Source organism: Zootoca vivipara, chromosome 7 (assembly GCF_963506605.1).
Source record: "Zootoca vivipara chromosome 7, rZooViv1.1, whole genome shotgun sequence".
Lineage (NCBI taxonomy): Eukaryota > Metazoa > Chordata > Lepidosauria > Squamata > Lacertidae > Zootoca > Zootoca vivipara.
The window spans coordinates 18,855,397-18,877,293 of record NC_083282.1 but is presented as its reverse complement, the minus strand read 5'-3'; the positions used below and the strand labels follow the sequence as shown (position 1 = coordinate 18,877,293).

The 21,897-nt window shown below is 42.2% G+C and overlaps 1 protein-coding gene across 4 annotated transcripts in view; it reads right to left on the bottom strand.

Annotated features, from left to right (window-relative positions):
* Positions 1 to 21,897, bottom strand: part of COL11A1 (collagen type XI alpha 1 chain) — a 252,806-nt gene that overhangs the window by 150,857 nt on the left and 80,052 nt on the right. Inside the window, exons 6-9 of one of the 4 annotated variants that reach the window (XM_035122972.2) lie at positions 10,843 to 10,968; positions 10,073 to 10,180; positions 6,510 to 6,764; positions 2,101 to 2,163 (exon numbers count right to left, since the gene is read on the bottom strand). In XM_035122972.2, coding sequence (XP_034978863.2) covers positions 2,101 to 2,163; positions 6,510 to 6,764; positions 10,073 to 10,180; positions 10,843 to 10,968 — 552 coding nt within the window. The remainder of the gene's footprint in view (positions 1 to 2,100; positions 2,164 to 6,509; positions 6,765 to 10,072; positions 10,181 to 10,842; positions 10,969 to 21,897) is intronic. The other 3 variants (XM_035122974.2, XM_035122973.2, XM_035122975.2) reach the window with 3 other exon arrangements.

Sequence of the window (21,897 nt, the reverse complement as noted above, 5' to 3'; positions counted from 1 at the left end):
CACTCTGTGAGGCAAGTGGGGCTGAGAGACTTCAGAGAAGTGTGACTAGCCCAAGGTCACCCAGCAGCTGCATGTGGAGGAGCGGAAACGCGAACCCGGTTCACCAGATTAGGAGTCTACCGCTCTTAACCACTACACCACATTGGCTGAAAGCTTCAGCATGGAAACCATCATTCATATAGAAAACAACTCTGTTAGGGAAGGGAAGACCACAATCTTGCTCCCTTGACCTCTTGATTTCTATACACATGGTTTTCCCCCTTTATGTAGGCATTCAGTCATGTACTTTACCCACTGCAGTTTTAAGTGACACACTCCAGGACAGTTTTGCCATGGGATGAACTGTTTTTTTATGGAGACCTCCTGCTATCCATCATGGGCCTTTTATCTGGTAGGCCATCTGCCTTCAGAAGCTGTCACAACAGACAGAAACCTAACAGGTTCAGCATTTTCATACACAAAGTGTGACCACACAGGAAGCTACCCCTGTTGCATTTCTGCCTGAATACGATTGTTTGTAATGTGTCAATAGCACTCTACTATGCATGTGTATTTAAAAATAAATAATGCTAAGTGCAAGGTAGGTCATTATCAGACAGTAATCCCAGCTACAGTGGCCCTGGGACTTACTTATGAGTAGCATGCGTGGGATCAGACCACAAATCTGAGTGATTTGTAGTAGTGCCCCTCTATGTACTCAGAAATAAGGCTTGCTGAGCTTAATGGAACTCTCAGCCTGCTAAGGAGTTGCAACCTCAGTCGCTTTGCAGATTCGGAGAAAATACTGCAGACACGAAACTGTTGAAGGAGCTGCTTTGTGGACAACCTTTGGGCTTTGAAAATCTTTCTTGCAGAAACTGAAGCGCAACTAGACACTTATTGCTTCAGTATTACTTTGTGTTGCTTCAGAAGCTGCCTTACACTCACAATTGTGTTGGTTTAGAGTGGTTGTGTTTGCATTGCCTTCCTCACACTGCTAGGGAGTGACTTTGCATGTGTCACAGTATAGGGCTTACAATAGCTAGGAGACCCAGACGTTCTGCGGGACACTTTCGTGCAAATGTCTTCCCTTATTATTGACAGCATGTTTCATCTCTGGCTTCTGACTCAACTGCTGTTTCAGCCACACCATCGTCATCTGTCACCAGTACAAATCTATTCATGCTTCTTCTGTAGGAGATGCTGCAGAGGGCCAGGTCCTAGCTAGCCATTTAGAATTAAGAGGGGTGGAGGATTTGAAAGCGAACTCAGAGCCAAAGTCAAGCCTTCCTCAGAATTCAAGACGGGCTTACACCACACCTGTACCCTCCTCTTTCTAAAAACATGTCTTGCCAAGAAGGAGGTCCCAGTAGCTGGGGAAGGTTGCAGCAGCAATGGAGCTCTAATATTTTTAAGGCTTGCCTGTTTGGGTGGAGTGTCTATTAATGTCACGGTAGGAGCAAGGGGGCCTGCAGCCTACAATGCCTCCTGTAAAACCACTGAGCTGGGAAAATACTGAAAACTACAGCATTTTCCAGCATTCTCATGTGGATCCTGCAGCTTAAAGATGAAGCTGCAACAGAGCACATTACTCCCAGACAGAGGGAGTAAGCATGCACAGGAAGTTAAGTCCTGATGAACTCAGCGTGGTTTGTTTCTGAAAAGAACACAGAAAGCTGCCTTCTACTGAGCCAGACCACTGACCCATCTAGCTCAATACTCCTTACTTCAGCTTTCTTCAGTCTGATATCCTCCAGGAATTTTGAGATCCAGCTTCCATCAATTCCAGCCAGCACGGGCAATGGCTAGGAATGATGAGATTTGCAGTGCAAACACCTGGGGGGCACCAGATTGGGGGAGGCTTGTTGGGAGTGGTTCTGCGTGATTTCACTCAAAAGGTCAGGGGAACTTCAGCATGCAACACATGTGCTCTGTGGCCTTCCCCCAGTGCATTGGACTGCGCTCTGAGATAAAACTGTCAGGTGTAAAAGTCCAGGATGTTTTTAAAAGGTCTTTGTGCCCCATTTTCACCCAGCAAACTCACTACTTGATCAAGAGCTGAACATGCAGGTGGAAACCGACCCATGGAACGTCACAGTCGCTCACTTCTAAAATACTCACAGGTTCAATCACAGCTGCTTCGCCCTTCTGTCCTTTTTCCCCATAGGCTCCATGGCCATTCACCTGTGGAGGGAAGATACCAAGAGGCAAATATATTAGAATGTATGTCAGGACAAAAATCCCCTGGTACTGAGAAGGCAGGGGCATGCGGTGCTTTTTTGATATTGTCAGAATTAGGCCTGCCTGGCTAGTCATGACAGTGGCCAGAGACCATCTATCCAACAACTTGGGCCCCATAACTTGGCCCCTGATTGTCCCATTTGAACCTGGCCAGGCAGTCACATCCCCATGGCCACAAAAGTTGGGGGGAATTCCCTATTGGCTGTCAGGAAGGAGGCGGAGAGCAATGGTCTGCAACGGATGCCCACTGGGGAAACAGTGAACATCCATTGTGCAGCATTGTGGAGACGAGCATGAGCATTTGGATCATGAGCCCAAAAGTAAATGTGGAGGAAGACCCTGAAAGTGCTCAATTCTCGCCACAGCTGCACTGGTATTTCCTGCATTATACCTTCACAAACCAAGGCTGAGATTAGTTTCCAACGTGGGTCAGAATGGATTTTAAATGTGTCAGATGATGTTTAGATTGCCCGCATATATCTCCAGATGAAAACTTGATACCAGAAAGTGTGTGAGTGAAGTCACACTTCCCATGGGCTATGTGCCTTTTGTCTGGCAGAGGAGGAGGAGGAGGAGGAGGAGGAGGAGGAGGAGGAGGAGGAGGAGGAGGAGGAGGAGGAGGAGGAGGAGGAGGAGAAGAAGAAGAAGAAGAAGAAGAAGAAGAAGAAGAAGAAGAAGAAGAAGAAGAAGAAGAAGAAGAAGAAGAAGAAGAAGAAGAGCAGGAATCTGCAAACATGTTTAGAGTTAGTCATGTTGGGCTTCCTGTTTTCTGCAGTGAGAAATGGCTGACTCCCATACGATCAGACCTCAGTCGTGCCAGTAATTCAGGGCTGATATGGGGGTAATTATCCCTGGCAGACTCCCCAGGGTGGGGGAAGGACTGTCTCGAAGACCTGCAGATTGTCTGAGATTGTCAGCTTGCATCAAGGTGCAAGTGGCAGGACACTGGGTCCCAGAGCACAACACGGCTGGCGGTCTCCGAAGCCACTCACATAGCCGGAAATATCTGTTTGATAAAATAATTAGATTTGGACAATAAACAGACATAGTCTGGACTGAAGAAGACTGAGAAAAAACCTGCAGAATTGCACAGTCCCTGGTGTTTAAGCTCGGATGTCAAAGAGATTCTCATCATGGTGTTTGGATTACGGAGGTGATCGGTACGTTCTTTTTTTCTTCTCAATACCTACAATTGTTTTTCTACGCCAAGCCTCATTAAGAAAAAAAAAGTACAGATGGACTCCTATTTATGATTGAGTATTCAGTTGCACAGCTTTACTTAGACTTGAAAGACTTGATAAAGATAAAAGAAGAAACAAGATGGCACTTGTTAATATGACACAGCACAGAAAAATGAGAGTTTCTTGTTTTCTCTTTTAGGTACTGCTGGGGGTTGGTGTGTTGGTGATGTTTTGTTGTTATATGTCAAAAAACCAATAAAAATTATTTTAAAAAAGAGAAGAGTTCCTCCCTTTTTGAGGGAAGTGGGAGATGCTGGCTGGCTGACTTTGTAGTGACTTGAGACAATAATCTGGGATAACATACAGTGCATCTGTTTGCAGAATTTCTTCATTATGAGCGAGAGAGAAGGCTAAATGGATATCTAGCAGCCCCCCTTCTAGGGCCCAGAAGGGGGGATTGTGTGGTCTTTGAAAGCTGACTGATCACCAAATGACTTATATCTGTGGAATACAGTTCATTTACATTGCAGTATTGCGGACAGTATGCTTAACATCAAACAACAGGCTTGGACAACAGCCCGGATTGTAATAACTTAACAACATGGGAGTTGCTATGACATTAAACTCTAAAAGATAGACTTGGACAACAGCCCGGATTGGAAGATTGCGATGAAGTCAGGAAAAGCTGCGCTGGCAAATAGACAGTTGGAAAAATACATATTTACACATAAAGTTGTATTTGATGGATGAAAGGATATATGATTTCTGACATGATCGAGAATAGCATAGCCAGGGATGCAGAACTTTAAAGCATTAAGATTGGAAAGTGGAAAATATGAGAACAACAAAAAGAAGGCAGGAACGAAGATATTGGAGATATACTTCAAGAGGTCCAGACTATGGGGAACCCGGAAAAATTAATAATTAATAATTTGGACTGTAAATTGGGTTTTTTATTTTAGTTTATTGTTTTTAATTGGATTATGATTATGGATATGTTAATTGGCTCTTTTTATTGGAAAATTAATAAAAATGATTTTAAAAAATAGAGTTAGTCATGTCTATTATTTTCAATGGGTCTTTTATGAGTAGAACTACCATTAACACTGGCTTTTGTCCTGTCTTTGACTAAACTGAAATACATGCTTACAAATTCAGGACAAGATTTTGTGGCGCAAATGAAGAGCTGTAGCCACAAATGTATTTATTTAGATATCCAAGCAACTATATTCACTTACAAATGGCAATCTGCCATTTTTTCATTCCTGCAAGCATAATTGAGAAAGCTGCTGGTTTATCTCGAACAGATTAAACATGAGTAGAAGTTCTTTATTTTTTAAACCCCACCCCCTCCGCCTCACCCCAGGATTGTTCCATGAATTCAAAGGAAAAAATTGCTTTGGGCCTTGGCTGTCTTCCATATGACAGCCTTGACTGGGAACAGATCAGTTACAAGATGTAGATAATATTGCAAATAGGACTGTAGGTGCCAAGCTGTTTTTAGGTCAGAGGGTGGGATTTGCAGGCAAAACTTATTGAAGGCTCCTTTAATGTAAGGATGCAATTCCCATCATCCATGTCCATTGACCATGCTGGGTGGGAATGACAGGAGATGGGAGTCTATCCACACAGTTTCCCCATCTTTGTTTTAGTGGGCCTCCTCAATGAGATATATGGGAACTGGAGGGTTGCCTCCTCTTCTACTTCCATTTGAAATCTTAGTGAACATTATTGCTTCTGGAACCTCACGACTCCTTTCTGGTTTAGTTGTCCCTCGGGTTAACTGGGCATAGGAAACGCCGAGACCGGTAACACAATTATTGTGTGGTATGAAGGAGGAATTCTCAAGTTTAAGGGAAAGGAAGAAAACGAAGTTCATGATAGCTGGTGCCAATTTGGATTTCGTCACTCAGTCCTGGAAACAAACTCCTAACTCTTGAAATGAGCATAACCATAAGGTATTGTAGTTGTTTCATTTTTATGAAGCATCTACACATGAAACATCCCCTCCCAGCTGTAAAACTGCCAATAAAGTTCCTACACCAGTGGTTCCCAACCTTTTTTTTTTTTTGCCATGCCCCACCTAAGCATCTTTAAAATCCTGATCCCCCCATGACATATAATTCTTATTACAGTGGTACCTCGGCTTACAAATTTAATCCGTTCCAAAAGCACCTTCGTAGGTCGAAAAATTTGTAAGTCGGAAAGCGCCACTGGAAACGCGATTTCCCATAGGAATGCATTGGAAACGGAACAATTCGTAAGTCGAAGCAACCCCATCTAAAAATTCGTAAGTCGAAAAAACCCTATCTAAAACAGCCGCAGTTTCCGTTCGGATGTCAAGAAATTCGTAAGCGTGAGGCCATTTGCCCCACTCGTAAGTCGAAAAATTTGGTTGTCGAGTCGTTCGTAAGTCGAGGTACCACTGTATTCAAAAAAGTGAACTCCTAGTCATGTGGAGGAAGCCTAAAAGGCAATTCACTGTTAATAACTCATTCTCGAATTGCCCCCCTTAAAAATCAAATTGCCCCACACTGGGAACCATGGCCCTACACCCACCACACAGAGGTGTCCTGTTGCCTATAGGTTTTTTTGTAGCCCTCCTAATTGTTCAAAACCAATTAATACGTATTTTTAGCGGGGGTAGTATTTCCATAGGTACTGGGAAATTTTGCCATAGGTGATGGCAAAATATTTTTCTGCCCCCACAATACCCCCACTCTTGTTTTTATTTTTTAACTAGTTCAAACTAAGCACTCCCATGGGTCTCCCTCTGTGACTCTGTGAGTCCAAGCAGTTGTGACCTCCACACCTAAAATGTGTCCTTAAAAAATAATAATAATTGCTACACCCGCTTCAGCCATACTCACTTTCACATGTGGGTCCCATAGGCATAGCTGTCAACTTTTCCATTTTTTAAAGGGAAATTCCCTTATTCCGAATAGGATTCCTTGCGAGAAAAGGGAAAGGTTGACAGCTATGGCCCATGGGTCAGTGCAAATGTTGGCCTGAAAAGGTTTAACCACCACTGCCATAACAGTCGGAAAATGCAGACAGCTACGAACCACTTGCCACATTTAAAGAGCAGCTTGGATGTCCGCAACTTACGCTTGTTTCTGTGATATCAGTCTCTGCTGGAACACCAGGCCCAAACTCCTCGTTAGTAGGGTTGGTTGGCTTCTCTTCGTATTCTTTATATTCATAAAAATCATATTCGCCTACTTCTCCATCTACCACAACTTCAGATTCACTGTGGTCTACTCCTCTGTTTCCATAATCTGTTTCCTCAGTTTTTTTAGTCTCAGAGTTATACTCCTCTCCTGTTACGTATTCTTCAGCAAATACTTCTTCAACAGGATTTTGCTATTCACATAAGCAGCAAAGGTTTTGGGAATAGGATGAATATGTGGATTACTGTTAGTAAAGCAATATAAGCATTCAGTAGATTTGAATATAATGGCTGGTGAAATAACACAAGAGCGCTGGAATCTTCTAATTTGCTCCTGAAAGACTGGGAAGCCAGAGTTTCAGGGGTATTAAAAGATCGCCGAATGCACATACCTATGTGCAATGAAATCAATGCTTTCATAAACATTCATTATTCTTATTATTCTTATTTCATTTGCAAAACCGTTAAATGAAACCCTGGTTCCACTGAACTACAGTCATACCTCGGTTTACAACCGCCTCAGTTTACAACCACTTCGGTTTACAAACACCGCGGACTCATTTGGAACGGATTAATTCACTTTCCATTACTTTCGATGGGAAAGTTTGCTTCAGGTTAAGTATGCTTCAGGTTAAGTACAGACTCCCGGAACCAATTGTGGTTGTAAACCGAGGTATTTAGAAATCTTCAGTTGGGGATGATCCAGACTTTCACTCACTGATTTTGCAGTATATGGCAAAGCACAGGCACTAACGCTGTAATACGTCATATTTATGCTAGGTACATCAAAGTTTTCATACTTGGCTTCACACACTTTTTAACATCAGCCTCACTGCTAAAAAATACATGATGGTTTGCGTCCAATGGTGTTACTCAGTTAACAGAGAGGCTTCCATCAGTGGAACGGAGAGAAAAGCAATTTCCAAGACTTCTTCCTGTGACCTCACCCTCCCACCCACCACTCCCATTTCAATGTGCCCTGAGGGACCATGTGGGGGAGAGGAGAAGGAAATCATTGAAAAAATCCCCTTCCCCATTCCACTTCAGGGGGGAGTGGTAAAGCCAGGAACTGATTCCCTCCCCTTCCCATGGAAAAAAGTATTGCGGTCAGCTGATCAACACCAATGGATACAATACAACTCCTGGAGTAAAAATTAACGGGGAAAGCACAATAAACTGCAGATTAATCATATGTGGTTAAATAACTTTCTGGTTTTAATGAGCGAAGATTACATTTGCTAACATATGGTGAACACTCTCATCTCACGGAAAGTTAAAAAGAGAGAGAAGAGAAAAAGAAATATTTCTAATAAATGCCATTTTGTAGCATTGCATTGTTTGTACACTTAAAAGTGTATGCGTCTCAACAGAGAGAAAATGGTTTACATTGTTTCTACATGTAACGCTCAATACATCTTGAAGGCTCAGGACGTCCTCAGTTATGAGAACGATGTGAAACCAAGCCGTTAGCTTTTAAGCACAAGCATTATTTGGATAGCATTTTCTTCAAGATGCTCAGCCCACATAAAAAAAGGACCCAACTATGGAGGCAACAGGTTTGGGTCATGGTTAGGGATATAGAAATGTTTTGGAAGGGAAACGATCCATTTGAAGAACTTCCTATGTGAAGCCTGTTGGGAAATGAATGGGAGGTGTAGAAAACTACAGAAGTGTTGCTGGGTAGAAGATATAAGGCGTAATAGGAAATGGGAACTTTCCAGTCTCTGTATATTTTCAAAGCAGCAGTGGGACCCATTGTGCTTTTATACAACTCTCATTTATCTAAATGGAGGCTCCACAAAAAAGGAGGGCATTGTTTATTTCATTGATGTAACTAACAGGAGATGTAATTAACAGGAGAAGCCACAAGTTAGTCACTCCATTTTGCCTACTGATACATATGCAAAGCGTCAATGCATGGGTTTAATAATAGAAAACCTGATATTTTTTCAAAGTACATTTTGAAACTGCTTGGATTTTGCCTCTACCAAGATAACAGGATTTTGTACTTATTGAAAGCATTGCATGTTGACTGAAATCTATTTCCCTTTTTTAGAAAAAATAAATACTGTGCCTTGCTAGCTAAAAGTAAGTTTGTCTGTTATGAATGTATGTATATATGTCTGTGCACGCAGAAACACATGCACACACACACACACACACACAAAAAAAACATTGGCTTTTTGTTTTATGAAAGCATTTTAATGCACTTTCCAAAGTAATAACCTTTGCATTTTGTCATTGTGTACTTGAAACGTGAAATTATTTACAAGAGCAGCAAATAACTTTCAGCATAATGCAAAACCTTTGGAAAACCATGGTTTTATAGCAAGTCGATATTTATGAAGCAAAATATCCACATTCATAAATGTCAGTTGATTGCACAGTCCAAATTTCAACAGAAAATAAAGGACAGTTTTGGACAATTTCCAGTAAACCTTTCCATTCATGATCAAAAGAAAAGGCATATTTGAAATCCTGAGGTACAGCTTTGCAATGCAACTTGATTCTGCAGAGTAGACACAGACTCCCACTCTAGTAAAAGAGATCTACATATGGAAGCATCTTCTGCATATGGATTCCCTTACTGACTTGGGAGCCAATGGACACTGAACAGGTATGGATGGATCTGCATATGGATGCTCATCCACACTGTGTGGTTAATCCAGATGGCGATTCATGCATCCAATTCATCCCCATTCACTATATGGTATGAATGAGGTGCATGTTTCCATTCACAGTGCTGTGTGTATGGGAAAATGCATCCTGGCCACCATCTTGGAAGAGTACACATTGTTGTGCATGACTATATCTACGTTGGGGGTTTGGAATTTATGGAGGATAGAGTTAAAAGCATTATCAGTAGGATGGGGAATCAATGGCCAAGTTCAAGGCCACTTGCTTATGACCTTTCTCTACCTCCACTCACCATCCAGTCACTGCATTCTTTTCCATTAAACCAGGCATCCCCAAACTGCAGCCCTCCAGATGTTTTGGCCTACAACTCCCATGATCCCTAGCTAAGAGGACCAGTGGTCAGGGATGATGGGAATTGTAGCCCAAAACATCTGGAGGTCCAAATTTGGGGATGCCTGCATTAAACAATTGGCCTTTGTTTGGGCTATGACTCTCTCTCTTGCAATGCCAACAGACACCAAACTAACCCTTTCATACTCATGCCAGGGAAATCACGAATACGGGCAAGATCTTGTGTCAGGTTTGTGCTGGGTGAATACTGCACAACATCAAAACATGTATATGATTAAACTCTGATAGATACGTTTTTGCAGTCTCTAGGAGTCATTTCTCAAGCAGAACTGAAAGGCGAAATGCCAGATATTAGAGGAAAAGTGTGCGTCTCAGGAACATGGCACAAGCCAGTTTGGTCCTTAGAGGATCTCTTATAAGACTAAATGACGGCAACCGATTATGACAGGGTAAAAGTTATGGACTAAGATCTTTTGAAGTATCCTTGCCTGTATACTTTTCCATTCCTCATTACCTCATTTGGTGCCGTCGTTCGGCTCGGAGTCTCAGTCTGATAGCCCTCAGAGGTCCCATAGTCCGTTTCAGCCACATTATATTCATTATATTCATCAACAATGTTGGCCTAACAGGAAAGAGAACACAGGACATTAACCACAAAAGAGAAAGGGCAAATGGGCAGGAGGAATCTCGGTTCAATTGGGTTGTGTTATTAGCCAAAGGTGAATTCATCTACTGGGGGTTAGAGGCAAGCTACTCATTTCTCAACATCACAGATCTTCCAAGCTTGGTCGAGGAAAGATCTTGATTATTTTTTTGGCTACCTTTACCCCTAGTTTGCTTTTTGCTGAGGCTTGATAGCTTTTCTTCTTCTTGGATGAAAATGATTCATATTTTTTGAGTGTGAACTTTTGGGAGTTGCTCTTTGAGTTAGCAGCCACTGTCCTCTTCTTCTTCTTTGGGGCTTTGTTCTTTTTCTGAAAAAAGGTGTTGAAAGATGGAATGGGAAAACATAAATGAATGAAAGGGGAGCAGCAGTGAGGTAGGAAAGGAAGCAGAGTAGGTCAAAAAGGCTTAAAACAAACAAACAAATAAATAGATAGATAAGCAATTGCTGGTGGTCTTCTGCTCTCCCACTGTTGAATTAAAATGAAATTTAGGGACAAACAGGAAGGCAAGAGGGAGGTGAAAAGGAACAAAAGGCTTAGCTAACACAAGACACCACATGACAAGACCACAAGGGAGACGACAGGGACGTCACACAACACACACAGCACATGCCGTTACCTCAGTCTGTGTGACAATCTCGTCGTACAGTGGGGGTCCCTCTGTTACAGGGTCAAGGTCTTTATAATCTTTATAATCTGGATCTCCATAGTCATAGTCATATTCAATTAAATCTTCAGTTCCATACTAAATTGTGAAAGGAAACATACCAGGCGTGGCTGTGTTAGTGGCAGCAAACTATATTAGCAGTCATGGAAAGCTCTTTTACTCACTTGGGAGAAAAAGTTAAGAGAGGGAAAGCACCAAACGTCTATTAGTAAGATCTCCTTATTTTCTTATTTTCTTTCAGATTTATATAAAATAAACATGAAGGTAATGAAAAAGCAAGGAATAGTTGCATTAAAATGCTATATTTTACCAATGCTATTTTTTTCTAAAAAAGAGGTGCCAGAACTCACCATGAACACCTCTTAGAATGGCAATGGTGCACACCTGAGAGGCGCCGGATCTGAGTTCCAGCAAGTTCCAGATGGGAAAAAAGTCCTGCTTTTACAGCAATGCAACCAAAGGATGGTGGTTTATGACCCGGTTTAGAATTGGCTGATATTTAGTCACACAGAACCCCTGTGATAATGCATTGAAAACTTTTTCTTATGTTTCTTTACTGCTGTTAGTTAGCTGGCAGGTCCTATTGACTACCTGTAAGAAACATATTGTCAACATTTTCCTGCAGTTCCCACCACCAAGAAGGGTCAATAAAAATGATGTTGGGTATGCAACGGACAAATCATTACTCATCGGGGAGGGCCAACGTTTAAATCAGAATAGCAGCCTCTAAGCCTGCAGTGCTAGCATGCCAACAACATTATCTGACATCCTAACAGTGCAGTGGAAAGGAAGACTGGCCCAAGTGATATGTTTCAATCCATCATGGGCCTTATAAGGGAGATGGCAGAAAATCACTGCAGGCTGCAGGTAGAGGATTGCAGTGTGAATCTTCACACACATAATAACTCTATTCAGTGTCATGCTATTCCTATCACAAGAAGAGGAAGCACAGATTGGGTTTGCTTAGGGTTGCTGTATTTCAAAAACCAAAAATCTGGAAACAAACTTTTTTGGCCTAAAGTTGTTGAGCTTTTGCCCAGAGTTGATGCCCAGAGATTGTTTCCGATGGCTGAATCCTGGGAATGTCCGGGAAATTCCAGACGTATGGCAACTCTAGGTTTGCTGGCCTGGCACCACTCCCTCTACTGCACCTTCCCATGTTTTGGAAGAGGGGCATCTGAAGATGGGAGGCTCCTTGCCTCATTAAGAACTCTCTGTGATCAGGTTTCAGAACGAAGCAAGGAGCCTCCACCATGGCTTCTCAACTTCAGAAATTGTCCCTCCAACATGTGGGAGGCAGTGATGGGGACTCAGCGGAAGGGGTGGGGGTCAGCGAGCACAGATAAAGAGCCTTAGTTAACCCTGGTTATGAAACTGGAGGGCAAATTTTTAAGATGTACTATGTCAATATCTCTTGCTTTTTCATAAAATGCAATGTAGATAAGAAAGCTTGCATTTCTAAAAAGAAAATATGGATTATTTTTCAATAATTCAGCAATTGTACTCTAATGTGCATACTGTTAATGCCCAGGCAAAAATGAATCAGAACACTTTTCTCAGACTTAATTATTAAGCTGCATTTTAAATAAATGCTGCATAAGTAAACATTTATGTTAGGAAAACACTGGGAGGGCTCACAGATATGTGTGTGTGTGTGTGTGTGTGTGTGTGTGTGTGTGTGCGCGCGCGCGTGTGTGTGTGTGTGTGTGTGTGTGTGTGAAACTGATTTAATTTTATTCAAATACAGTATGCTTTTTAAAACCATGTTGATGTCCAACAGCACCACCCAATTATCCACAAAATAGGTCCACAAAATTAAAAATGAACATAAGCCCTGGTCACTTTTTCATTCATGTACACATGACGTGTAGATTGGGGATTGTGCTCACTTGCTTCACCCTTTAATCTCCACGAGTTCATCTGATTTGAGACCATCTTCTAGGGACAGCAGATACACATTAAGTTCATGAAAGAAAGCTGACAAGCCTTGGCCTCACTGCTGTACTCTGTCAATTGAGAATGTGCTTTAGGCAAAAATCAGCTTGGATGGAGATATGTGCATGCATAGAAATCTCTTGATATTTTGCATGGCTGGAATACTGTACTGTTGGGAATCTTAGGTGAGATAACCACACAATATCCTGGAAGCAGAGTGAAGACTTCTCCATTCCAGTTTGCCACTCTTGCCCCGCCCACTTCAACTGCCATGATTGGCTGGTTTTAAATAAAAGTTTCGGCAGGCAATCCCACAAGCCCCCATGGCTGGTTGAAAAGGATTCCAATGACCAGCTGCAAGGGTAAATGGTCTATTCTGTGCCCCGATGGGAAAAGCTGTGTTGGGCTCAGGGCCATCTTAAGCATATCTGGAGCCCTGGTGCGGAGATCCCTCCGGCGCCCCCCTCCGCCCCGTTTCCCAACGCCTGCTGCGCAGCTGCCGCAGGCACAACAGCGCGGCGCCCCCCATGCGCCCTGCGCCCCCCATCCTTGCCGTAGGGCCGGCCCTGGCTGGGCTGCAACCAAAGTTCACCTGCAACTCAGGTGAACGACCATTCAGCACAGAGGCAGGATTCCTGTGTTTCCCTCAGGGCCCTTCAAACTCTACAAGCCTATGATTCTATGAAATCCTGTGGAATTTCTGCCTGCTGCTATACTGTTAAAGGCTCAGAAACCTTCCTGAGAAATCTTGGCATGCCCTGTCTTGCTAGCATATAATAAATGTTGAGGAGTTGTAGCTATAAAATGATTATAGTCATTAGCGAGGGTGGTAGTTGTGGCATTTTCTCCGGGGCCCAAGCCTGCCTATAGAGTCTGAAGTCTAGCCCAAAAAGACTTCACACCTTTTTATGGTCCCAAGAAAAAGGCAGCTAAAACTACATGGGCCCACAGATCTTATGAAACTGGCCCAAACCTGCCAACCACCAACCAAGTCAAGATGTAATGAAATCAGAATCTTATCAACCCTAAATAAAATCAAAAGCGGAAAATGCATCTTTCCCCGCCAAGCTCTTCAATGGTACTTAATAAATTATAATGCATAGGTCTGAGAGTTTCAATGTCAAATTATAATATGCAAAGGAGACATCTTTACACACGGCACATTTCCCTGAAGGTGATTTTTGAAAAGCACAACTCCATAAGAAATAGTTCCTCTTGTGTCACAGCCTCTCTGAAAGCTCTATTGATAGAGAACAAATAGGTTGTGTCTGCAGAGGAATGTAACACCTCAATGTCTGTCTCCTCTGACTAGTCAGCCAAAGAGGCTCAATTGCATGCATTCATGTGCTTCTCTGGGCAAACAAACAAAAATGAATGAAAATTTGTCACTGACGAAAACTACATTGAGTACACTACAATCGTTTTATGGTGGAGAAAAGCATTTAAGTGTGACAAACAGATATAGTACTTTTTTATGGTTGCGGTCAGATATTCTAAATTATGCAATCAAATTGTAAAGGCTTTCTACTGAAAGGCTTAGATTGCAATCTGTCCAGATTTTGACTAGTCTTGCTGGTGCCCTTCTTTAAAATGTCCCAGCTTTTTAAAAAAATACAGTATAGGGCAGAGGTTTGGCCTTAGCTCCGAGCATCCCTAAGCACCCCCCCCTGGTGGCTGGGGATGGCAGTAGCTGGACATTTGAACAAGGTTTGTGTTTCAGAGTAATTCCTCCGAATTTCAGAGCTGCTGTAATGCAACAGCTAAGAATGTGGGTGTTGTACATGGAAACACCTGGTTAAAATCACCTCCCTCAGCTATCTCTCAGGGTGGGAGACAGGGAGAAGCAAATGTGATAATGGGTCTCTCTATTTCTCTCTCTCTCTTTTCTATACAATTGTGTTTTGTAAGGATCCTGAGTATTTTTTAAAATATATCTTCTTTTTCTTTATTCTTTTTCTCTTTTGATATATCACTTTTTATCATCTTTTTATAAATGTGCCTAAATTCAAAATTATTTGTATAGAAATACAAAGATGGCTTGTAAGACACATGGCCTGAGCTCGGAACAACTAGACCAGACCTCCTTATTTGCAGGAGTTCACATGGTGGAATGGAAGAACAAAGGCTTGATAACCCTTCTTCCTAAAGTGAGGGGGAATGGTCTACTGTAGCTAAGCCTGGCAGGACAGCCCACTCTATGGTCTTAACCCCTTCCATGCATTAATTAGACTTTAGCATGTTGGTAATATGAGGCTGGATACGCCACAATTACGTTAAAAGTTGCCTTGTTTGTCCAAGGCCAGTATTATTCTCTATCTTGACTAGCTGCATTTCTCCAAGATTCCAGACAGAGATCTATCGCATCACTTGATTTTTTTCATGTACTGTATGTATTTTTATTAGCGATGCCAGGTATTGAACTCACAATCTTCTGTATGCATGCAAAGCAGGCACTGTACCATGGAGCTAAGTGACAAGCATTACTATTTATTTCTAGCACTCAGCCAATCAGTTATTCAGCATTTAAAATAGGACTGCATACCGTTTAATAATATTTCAATTTAGTTAAAAATAATGATAGGATCAGTCTGACAGCAAAATTAGTGACTGCTCTGGACTGTGCCAATCCTGTGGCTAATTCAATTGCTAAGGGCAGGTTAGAAAAAGTTCTTCAGAGACCACAAAACAAACAGAAACATTGACTGAATCAAAAAAAAAAACTGTGCCAAGTATGCTAGATTTTTTTTTTTTTTACAAAAGGCACACAGACAGTGAGTAAATTGATATTTATGCTAAGCATTGCCAAAGGCACCGTTTGAAAAGCCCGTCATTCATGAATGAGAAACTGCAAAAGCACATATAAAAAGCGAGTATATTTAGCGGGTTGAATTGCATCATCCACGATCAACTGGAAAATATTTTAGTCCTTCTAGGATGTTGCCTTTGACATTTCAACAAAATGTAAGGTCACTAAAACAAGGCTGCATGTTGGTTGCACGTTCTATTCACAGAGCAAAAATAGACAGTCCTCATGGCAAAATGTGGCTGTAATTTTCCTTCCGTTTCACATTATTCTGAATTTGTGTAGCGGTCCTTGGTAAGCACTTTTAGGAAAGAATCCAGCGGGCTGCTGAAATCTAATATCTCAGGATATTGTGGCAAAGCCATCACGGTTTAATGGATGTTCAGTGCGGTCCAATTTCTAGCGCATTGGATTTCGGTCAAAAGAAAGTGTGAACTCACTGGGCATTATTAGGAAGGCCTTGGATCAAACCTTCACATGCCTGACATTGGGCTTCCCTCAACACCCTCTGCTTGCATTTTGAGCTGCCTGCTGGATTGTGATTCTGCATAGCAGAATTCAGCAGGCAACAACTGCTTCCTAGCCCAGGGAACAGGAGGCACATTTGTTTTTGATTTGATGTCAAAGTTCTTTTCTTATGTCCATGTATTTTATATTTTATGGTGTGTGTGCTTTATTTTTTTAAAAAAAATAGTTCTCTGCACCCCCCCGGATAAGGTTCTGTTAATGGGTGGTCTAAAAATGTTGTCAATAACTAATAAGCCCTGGGATCTTCCCTGCTTTCCTTTTTTTGTTAATGCAAGATGGATTGAAATTAGTATAGGCGAGAGACAAGCCCCAAGAGAAAGCTTGTGGGTCATCAACATGTTAATTCTCCTTCACATTTCTGAAGTAATGCAGGTAGAAGAGAAAGGAAGATATGATGTGTGGTTATTGTTATTTCACACAATTGCCATAGCAAATTAATAATAATAATAATAATAATAATAATAAATCTCAAGTAGGGATGCTTGAGGAATTTGTCCTGATCAGCTTCTCTTTGCTCCTATTTGACTCATAAAGCTACAATTCCCAGAATTCCGTAGAAAGGTGGACTGACTGTTAACCACTCTGAGAATTGTAGCTTCGTGAAGGGAATGGGACTATCCTGAGAATTCTCGGCACTCTTTCACAAACTAAACTTCCCAAGTTTTGGGGGGAAGCCATGACTGATTGAAGTGGTATGATTCTGCTTTAACTTTATAGTGCAGACAGGGTTTCAGAAGAAACTCATGGAAATATGGATATGGCTAACTTAAGTCCACTTATTACTGTGAGTAGAAATTGTTTGAAAGCAATCCATTGGCTTTATGTTATAGCTTATGTCATAATGCTTTTGTAATTTTAAATTTCTTCGTATACTCTCCGGAAATTGATTCCTGGGCGACAAGCAGTTTGCTTTTGAGAGAGAGAAAGTGTGTGTGTGTGTGTGTGTGTGTGTGTGTGTGTGTGTGTAGAAGCCAGTTTTTGTTTGCATTGTCTGAGACCTCTACTGAGACTTTTCTGGGGATTACTTTGAAATCTGCCCAGGCGGCCAGCTTCACTCTTCCCATTCCTTCTTATCCTGTACATCTTTAAATAAACAGGCTGTTTTTGTTTTTCATCTTTGATAATGAGACTTTGCCCTCTGTGGCTTCCCAGCTCCAAATGAAAAAGAACTGATGCAGCCAAACTGTCCCACTGTTTAAGGAAGGGCAGAAGAACAGCAGGAACACATTCCAAGGATCAAGTAGCGCCATGGTTGATCACTGCTTGCAGCTACCTTCTGAAATGTCACACACATGTTCCGAGGCTCAGCGGATGAGATGGTCAACTTATTTAGCTGTAAGTGGGAGGACTCACATGCTGGAATTCATAAGATAGATGAATGAATGAATGAATGAATGAATGCTGCCTACAGTGGAAGACCTTGGGGTTTCAAATTTCAATGGCGCCCTGTGCGACCACCAAATTTGGTGCCCCTTGCCTCGCGCCTTCCATTCTACATAACAGTTGCGACGCCCCCGATGCTCTGCTCCCAGTGTGACGAAACCATTTGTGCTCCCCTGAATCTGCCTGTGCTGCCCATAGAAAACTAGATGTCAAAGGAACCTGTTCTAGTCTAGCCTTGCTCCAACTAGGCCAACCTCTAGTAGTCTATGTGCAGGGATTTTTGTTGCTGCGTTGAGCTGTTTTGCAGAGGGGAACATTCAACCATAGAAATCCAGGTGGAGTCTGGAATGCAGTTTGCCACCTCATCTGCTATTTGAGACAACTGGGCCCAAAACTGTTTCCCAGGTTGATAGAAATATGAAAGAGATAGGACAGTATTGGTTATTCATGATTAAATTAGTATTCATTTGATTGATTTGATTTCTTTCTCACTCCAGCCTGTGTGCTCAGAGCAGTTTACAGAAAGGCTGTTTCTCCCCCCCCCCATTTTCAGTGCAGGTGTGAGTTAACAATACATTTAGAACGTTTTTTTATATATATTAATTCAGTATTTATTATGCTATGTTAATTAACAAATATTCTAAATTAACTCACACCTACACTAAAGATTAATATACACTGTGACTTTCATTATAAAGTTCCCTTGGAAGACATTTTTACTTGCACTTAGCTGGAAGGTAGGAAATAATAAATGTGCTTTCCTTTCTCTGGCTCCCTACGTTCAGTTAAAACAAATTGCATTTCTAAGCAGGCACTGCAGGCAAGGTTGAATTGGAAACAGGGATGGCCAGTGTGATGATGTAGCCTACAGCTCCCATAATCTCTTACCATTGACCACACAGGCTGCGGCTGTTGGGAGATGGGGTCCACAACTTCTAGAGAACACTATGGTGCTATCTTTGAATAGAAAGACGCGGGAAGCTTCCTTATGTACTGAATCAGACCCTTGGTCCATCTAGCTCAGCATTGTCTACACTGATGGCAGTGGCTCTCCAGCACTTCAGACTGCGTCCATGACTAGTGCATTCAGAAATGTTGGGAGCCATGGAAACTTGCATTTCCCATGGTCCCAACATCCTTGGACACATTCATGGGTAGCTCAGTTGATTAGAGCATGGTGCTGTTAGCACCAAAGTTGTAGGCTCAATCCCCATAAGGGACAGCTGCATATTCCTGCATTGCAGGGGGCTGGACTAGATGATCCTCATGGTCCCTTTCCAACTCTATAAGTCCATCATTCTAGATGAGCTTTAGCCTTTTTCTTTTGCCAGAAATGGAGCCTTCCCTCCTTTGTCAGTGGCAGTGTAGTGTGCCAAAAAAACATCCATAGCAACTCTTTGGTATCAAAGGTCTGACACACAGAAATGTCATCACGAAGCACCAAGGCTTGAAGACACATCAGGCTGAGTCTGGATACAAGTGGCAGATTGCCCCAAACTGGGTTTGAAATCCTGGACAGGAATTGGGGGGAAGTTGTACAATGCTTCCCATGTAACTCCCAATAATATAGCTGAAGGGGAGGGAACTGTCCAATTTGCAGCTGCAGAAACAATTTGCATAAGCCCTCCATGCGATTTCCTTTTCTAACATGACATCAGAACTGTGGAAACGTATTTCTTCTCCTCTCACTTTTTGGGGGGAACATCTGAAGTTACAATAAGGCTACGGTATGTGTTCCTAGTAGAGCTCCAGTCCTGATTATTATTGCACATGGATGGGTGTTTTGATATAAACTTCAGGACGAGTAAAACCTGGCATTCTTTGATGAAACACGATGTTTCCATTGTGACCTCATGCTTTCTTTACCAGAGAGAAAAGCACATTTCTATGACACAACCTGATCAACATGCAGTCCCAATGGAAAGGACTGGTTTCTTCATTAGATGCTCATTTTGGGAGCACCACTTCACAACTTCAAAAGGAAGAAACTGAACTGTAGGGACTATGCCAAGTGGAAAAAGTATCCTCTCTCGCTTTGAAAGTTCATTACTTTCTGGGTCTTGCAAGAGGGAAAATAGTCTGAACCGATCTGACTTTGCTTTTGCAAAGGTTTCTTATAAGAAACATGCTTAAGACAGAAGACAATCTAATACATGTTTTTTAAAAGGTTGTGGATTTACTAAACAATTCAAAATGGGTTTTATACTAGTCTATGTATGATAGGATTGCCATATACTGTATAAAAAGAGGACAGCTCGAGTCACTGCTACTGAGCCAGGGAAAGAGGGGTGGCTCAGATAACAAACCCAGACATTTCCTTTAAAATGTAAAAATCTGTCCGGATGAGTATGTAGGCCCCCCAAAACAGGACATGTCAGGGTTTTCCCTGACGCATGGCAACTAACATGTGACAGCATTTGAGGGAGGGTAGAGTTGTCTTGCAGCATGCAATTAGTGTAATTTTTTTTGGGGGGGGGTACGTCTGAACATCCACACACAAGTGCTTGCTCCTTAAGTGTTATGGTTATGGTGGAGAGAAAGAGCTCACAAGACGACAAACACAAGCTTAATTTGAGGGTGATAATAAGGCTGCCTGTACAGACCTACCTGGGCACTAAGATCAAGATCAGGGGTCCTCCTGGCTGTGCGACAGGCTGCAAATATCCCTCTAGGAACAACTAGGAAAAAGGGTCTTTTCTGTGATGCCCCCCACACTCTGGAATGACCTCTCCACCCCACCCCCCAGAAATAGGACATGAACTGACTTGGGTACAATTTCAGTGCATACCTAAAAGCTCTCTTGTTCACCCGTGGCCCTGATGCTGTAGAATTTTAAGTAATTTTCCTGATTGGTTCATTCAACTTGAGTTTAATTTTATTGGCATATTTTGCATTGCACTTTATGATATTACTGTACAGCACGGTGCAATGCCCACACAACAGGCAGTATTCTAGCATATTAATAAATAAACGATAAAGCATGTTCTAAGTTAATTGTTGCATGCTTCTGTTTTCGGCCATTTTATATGGTGGGGAAACGGTCACATATTAGGGATACTTGAGGTATCCAGTCTTTGCAAATTCCAGTGCTAACTGACCTGATCCAAACATATCAGAGTAATTTGGAGATTGCAGTGTAGCTAGCCATCAGATTTCTCACTTCTATGAGTGTTGTGGCATAGTTCTTGGCTCAAAAAGTATCAAAATCCATGAAGAAATGCATATTTTAAGAAAAAATACATTTTTGGCATACATAAAGGTAAAGGGGACCCCTGACCATTAGGTCCAGTCGTGACCGACTCTGGGGTTGCGCGCTCATCTCGCATTATTGGCCGAGGGAGCCGGCGTATAGCTTCCAGGTCATGTGGCCAGCATGACAAATCTGCTTCTGGCAAACCAGAGCAGCACATGGAAACGCCGTTTACCTTCCCGCTGTAGTGGTTCCTATTTATCTACTTGCATTTTGACGTACTTTCGAACTGCTAGGTTGGCAGGAGCTGGGACCGAGCAACGGGAGCTCACCCCGTCACAGGGATTCGAACCGCTGACCTTCTGATCAGCAAGCCCTAGGCTCAGTGGTTTAACCACAGCGCCACCTGGGTCCCTTGGCATACATATTGGAATGCAATTTTTAGTGCAGTTTTGAAATGATGATGATGATGATGATGATGACAGGTTAATATGGAAATCAGCCATGAGAGACTTATGAGTGAAGATGTGCAGAAGTTACACAGGCTTGAAAAAGACTGAACCATCCATCACCCTAGGTGGAGAAACAGCTGCTGTATCTGTCTATGGCAGCCTTTTCCAAACTGGTGCCCTCCCACATGGTTGGACTACAACTCCCATCAGCCCCTGCCAGCATCAGGAATGATCAGGGATGATGGGAGTTGTAGTTCAAAACATCTGGCCAGCAGTAGCTTGGGGGAATGTAAGGATACATAACGAGTAACAGCAAAGGGCAACATGCGCCTATGGTATATCCCTGTCACTTTAATTACATACCAGCAATTTTACAGACTTCTTCCAATGTTCTGGTTTGCCTCTTGTAATATCTTCTGTACTGACCATATTTGGGGGGGGGGGGAGTTGCAAATAGCAGATGCTACTGAATTTTGGAAATGTTTGGAATTAGCAATGGATTTGGGTTCTGGCTGAATCAGGACTGGGCTGCCACATTACACATATTTATGAATAAAGTCATAAAGCATGCAAAGTCCTAGATAACAGAAAAGACAGAAGGCAGACTTTTGTAAGACCAAACAAAAATTAGATAAAAACTGATGGGATTCACCTATTCATATTTGCCACAGACTTTAGGCAAGTTTCTGAAAGAGGGGCCCTTCCAGCCGATTGCC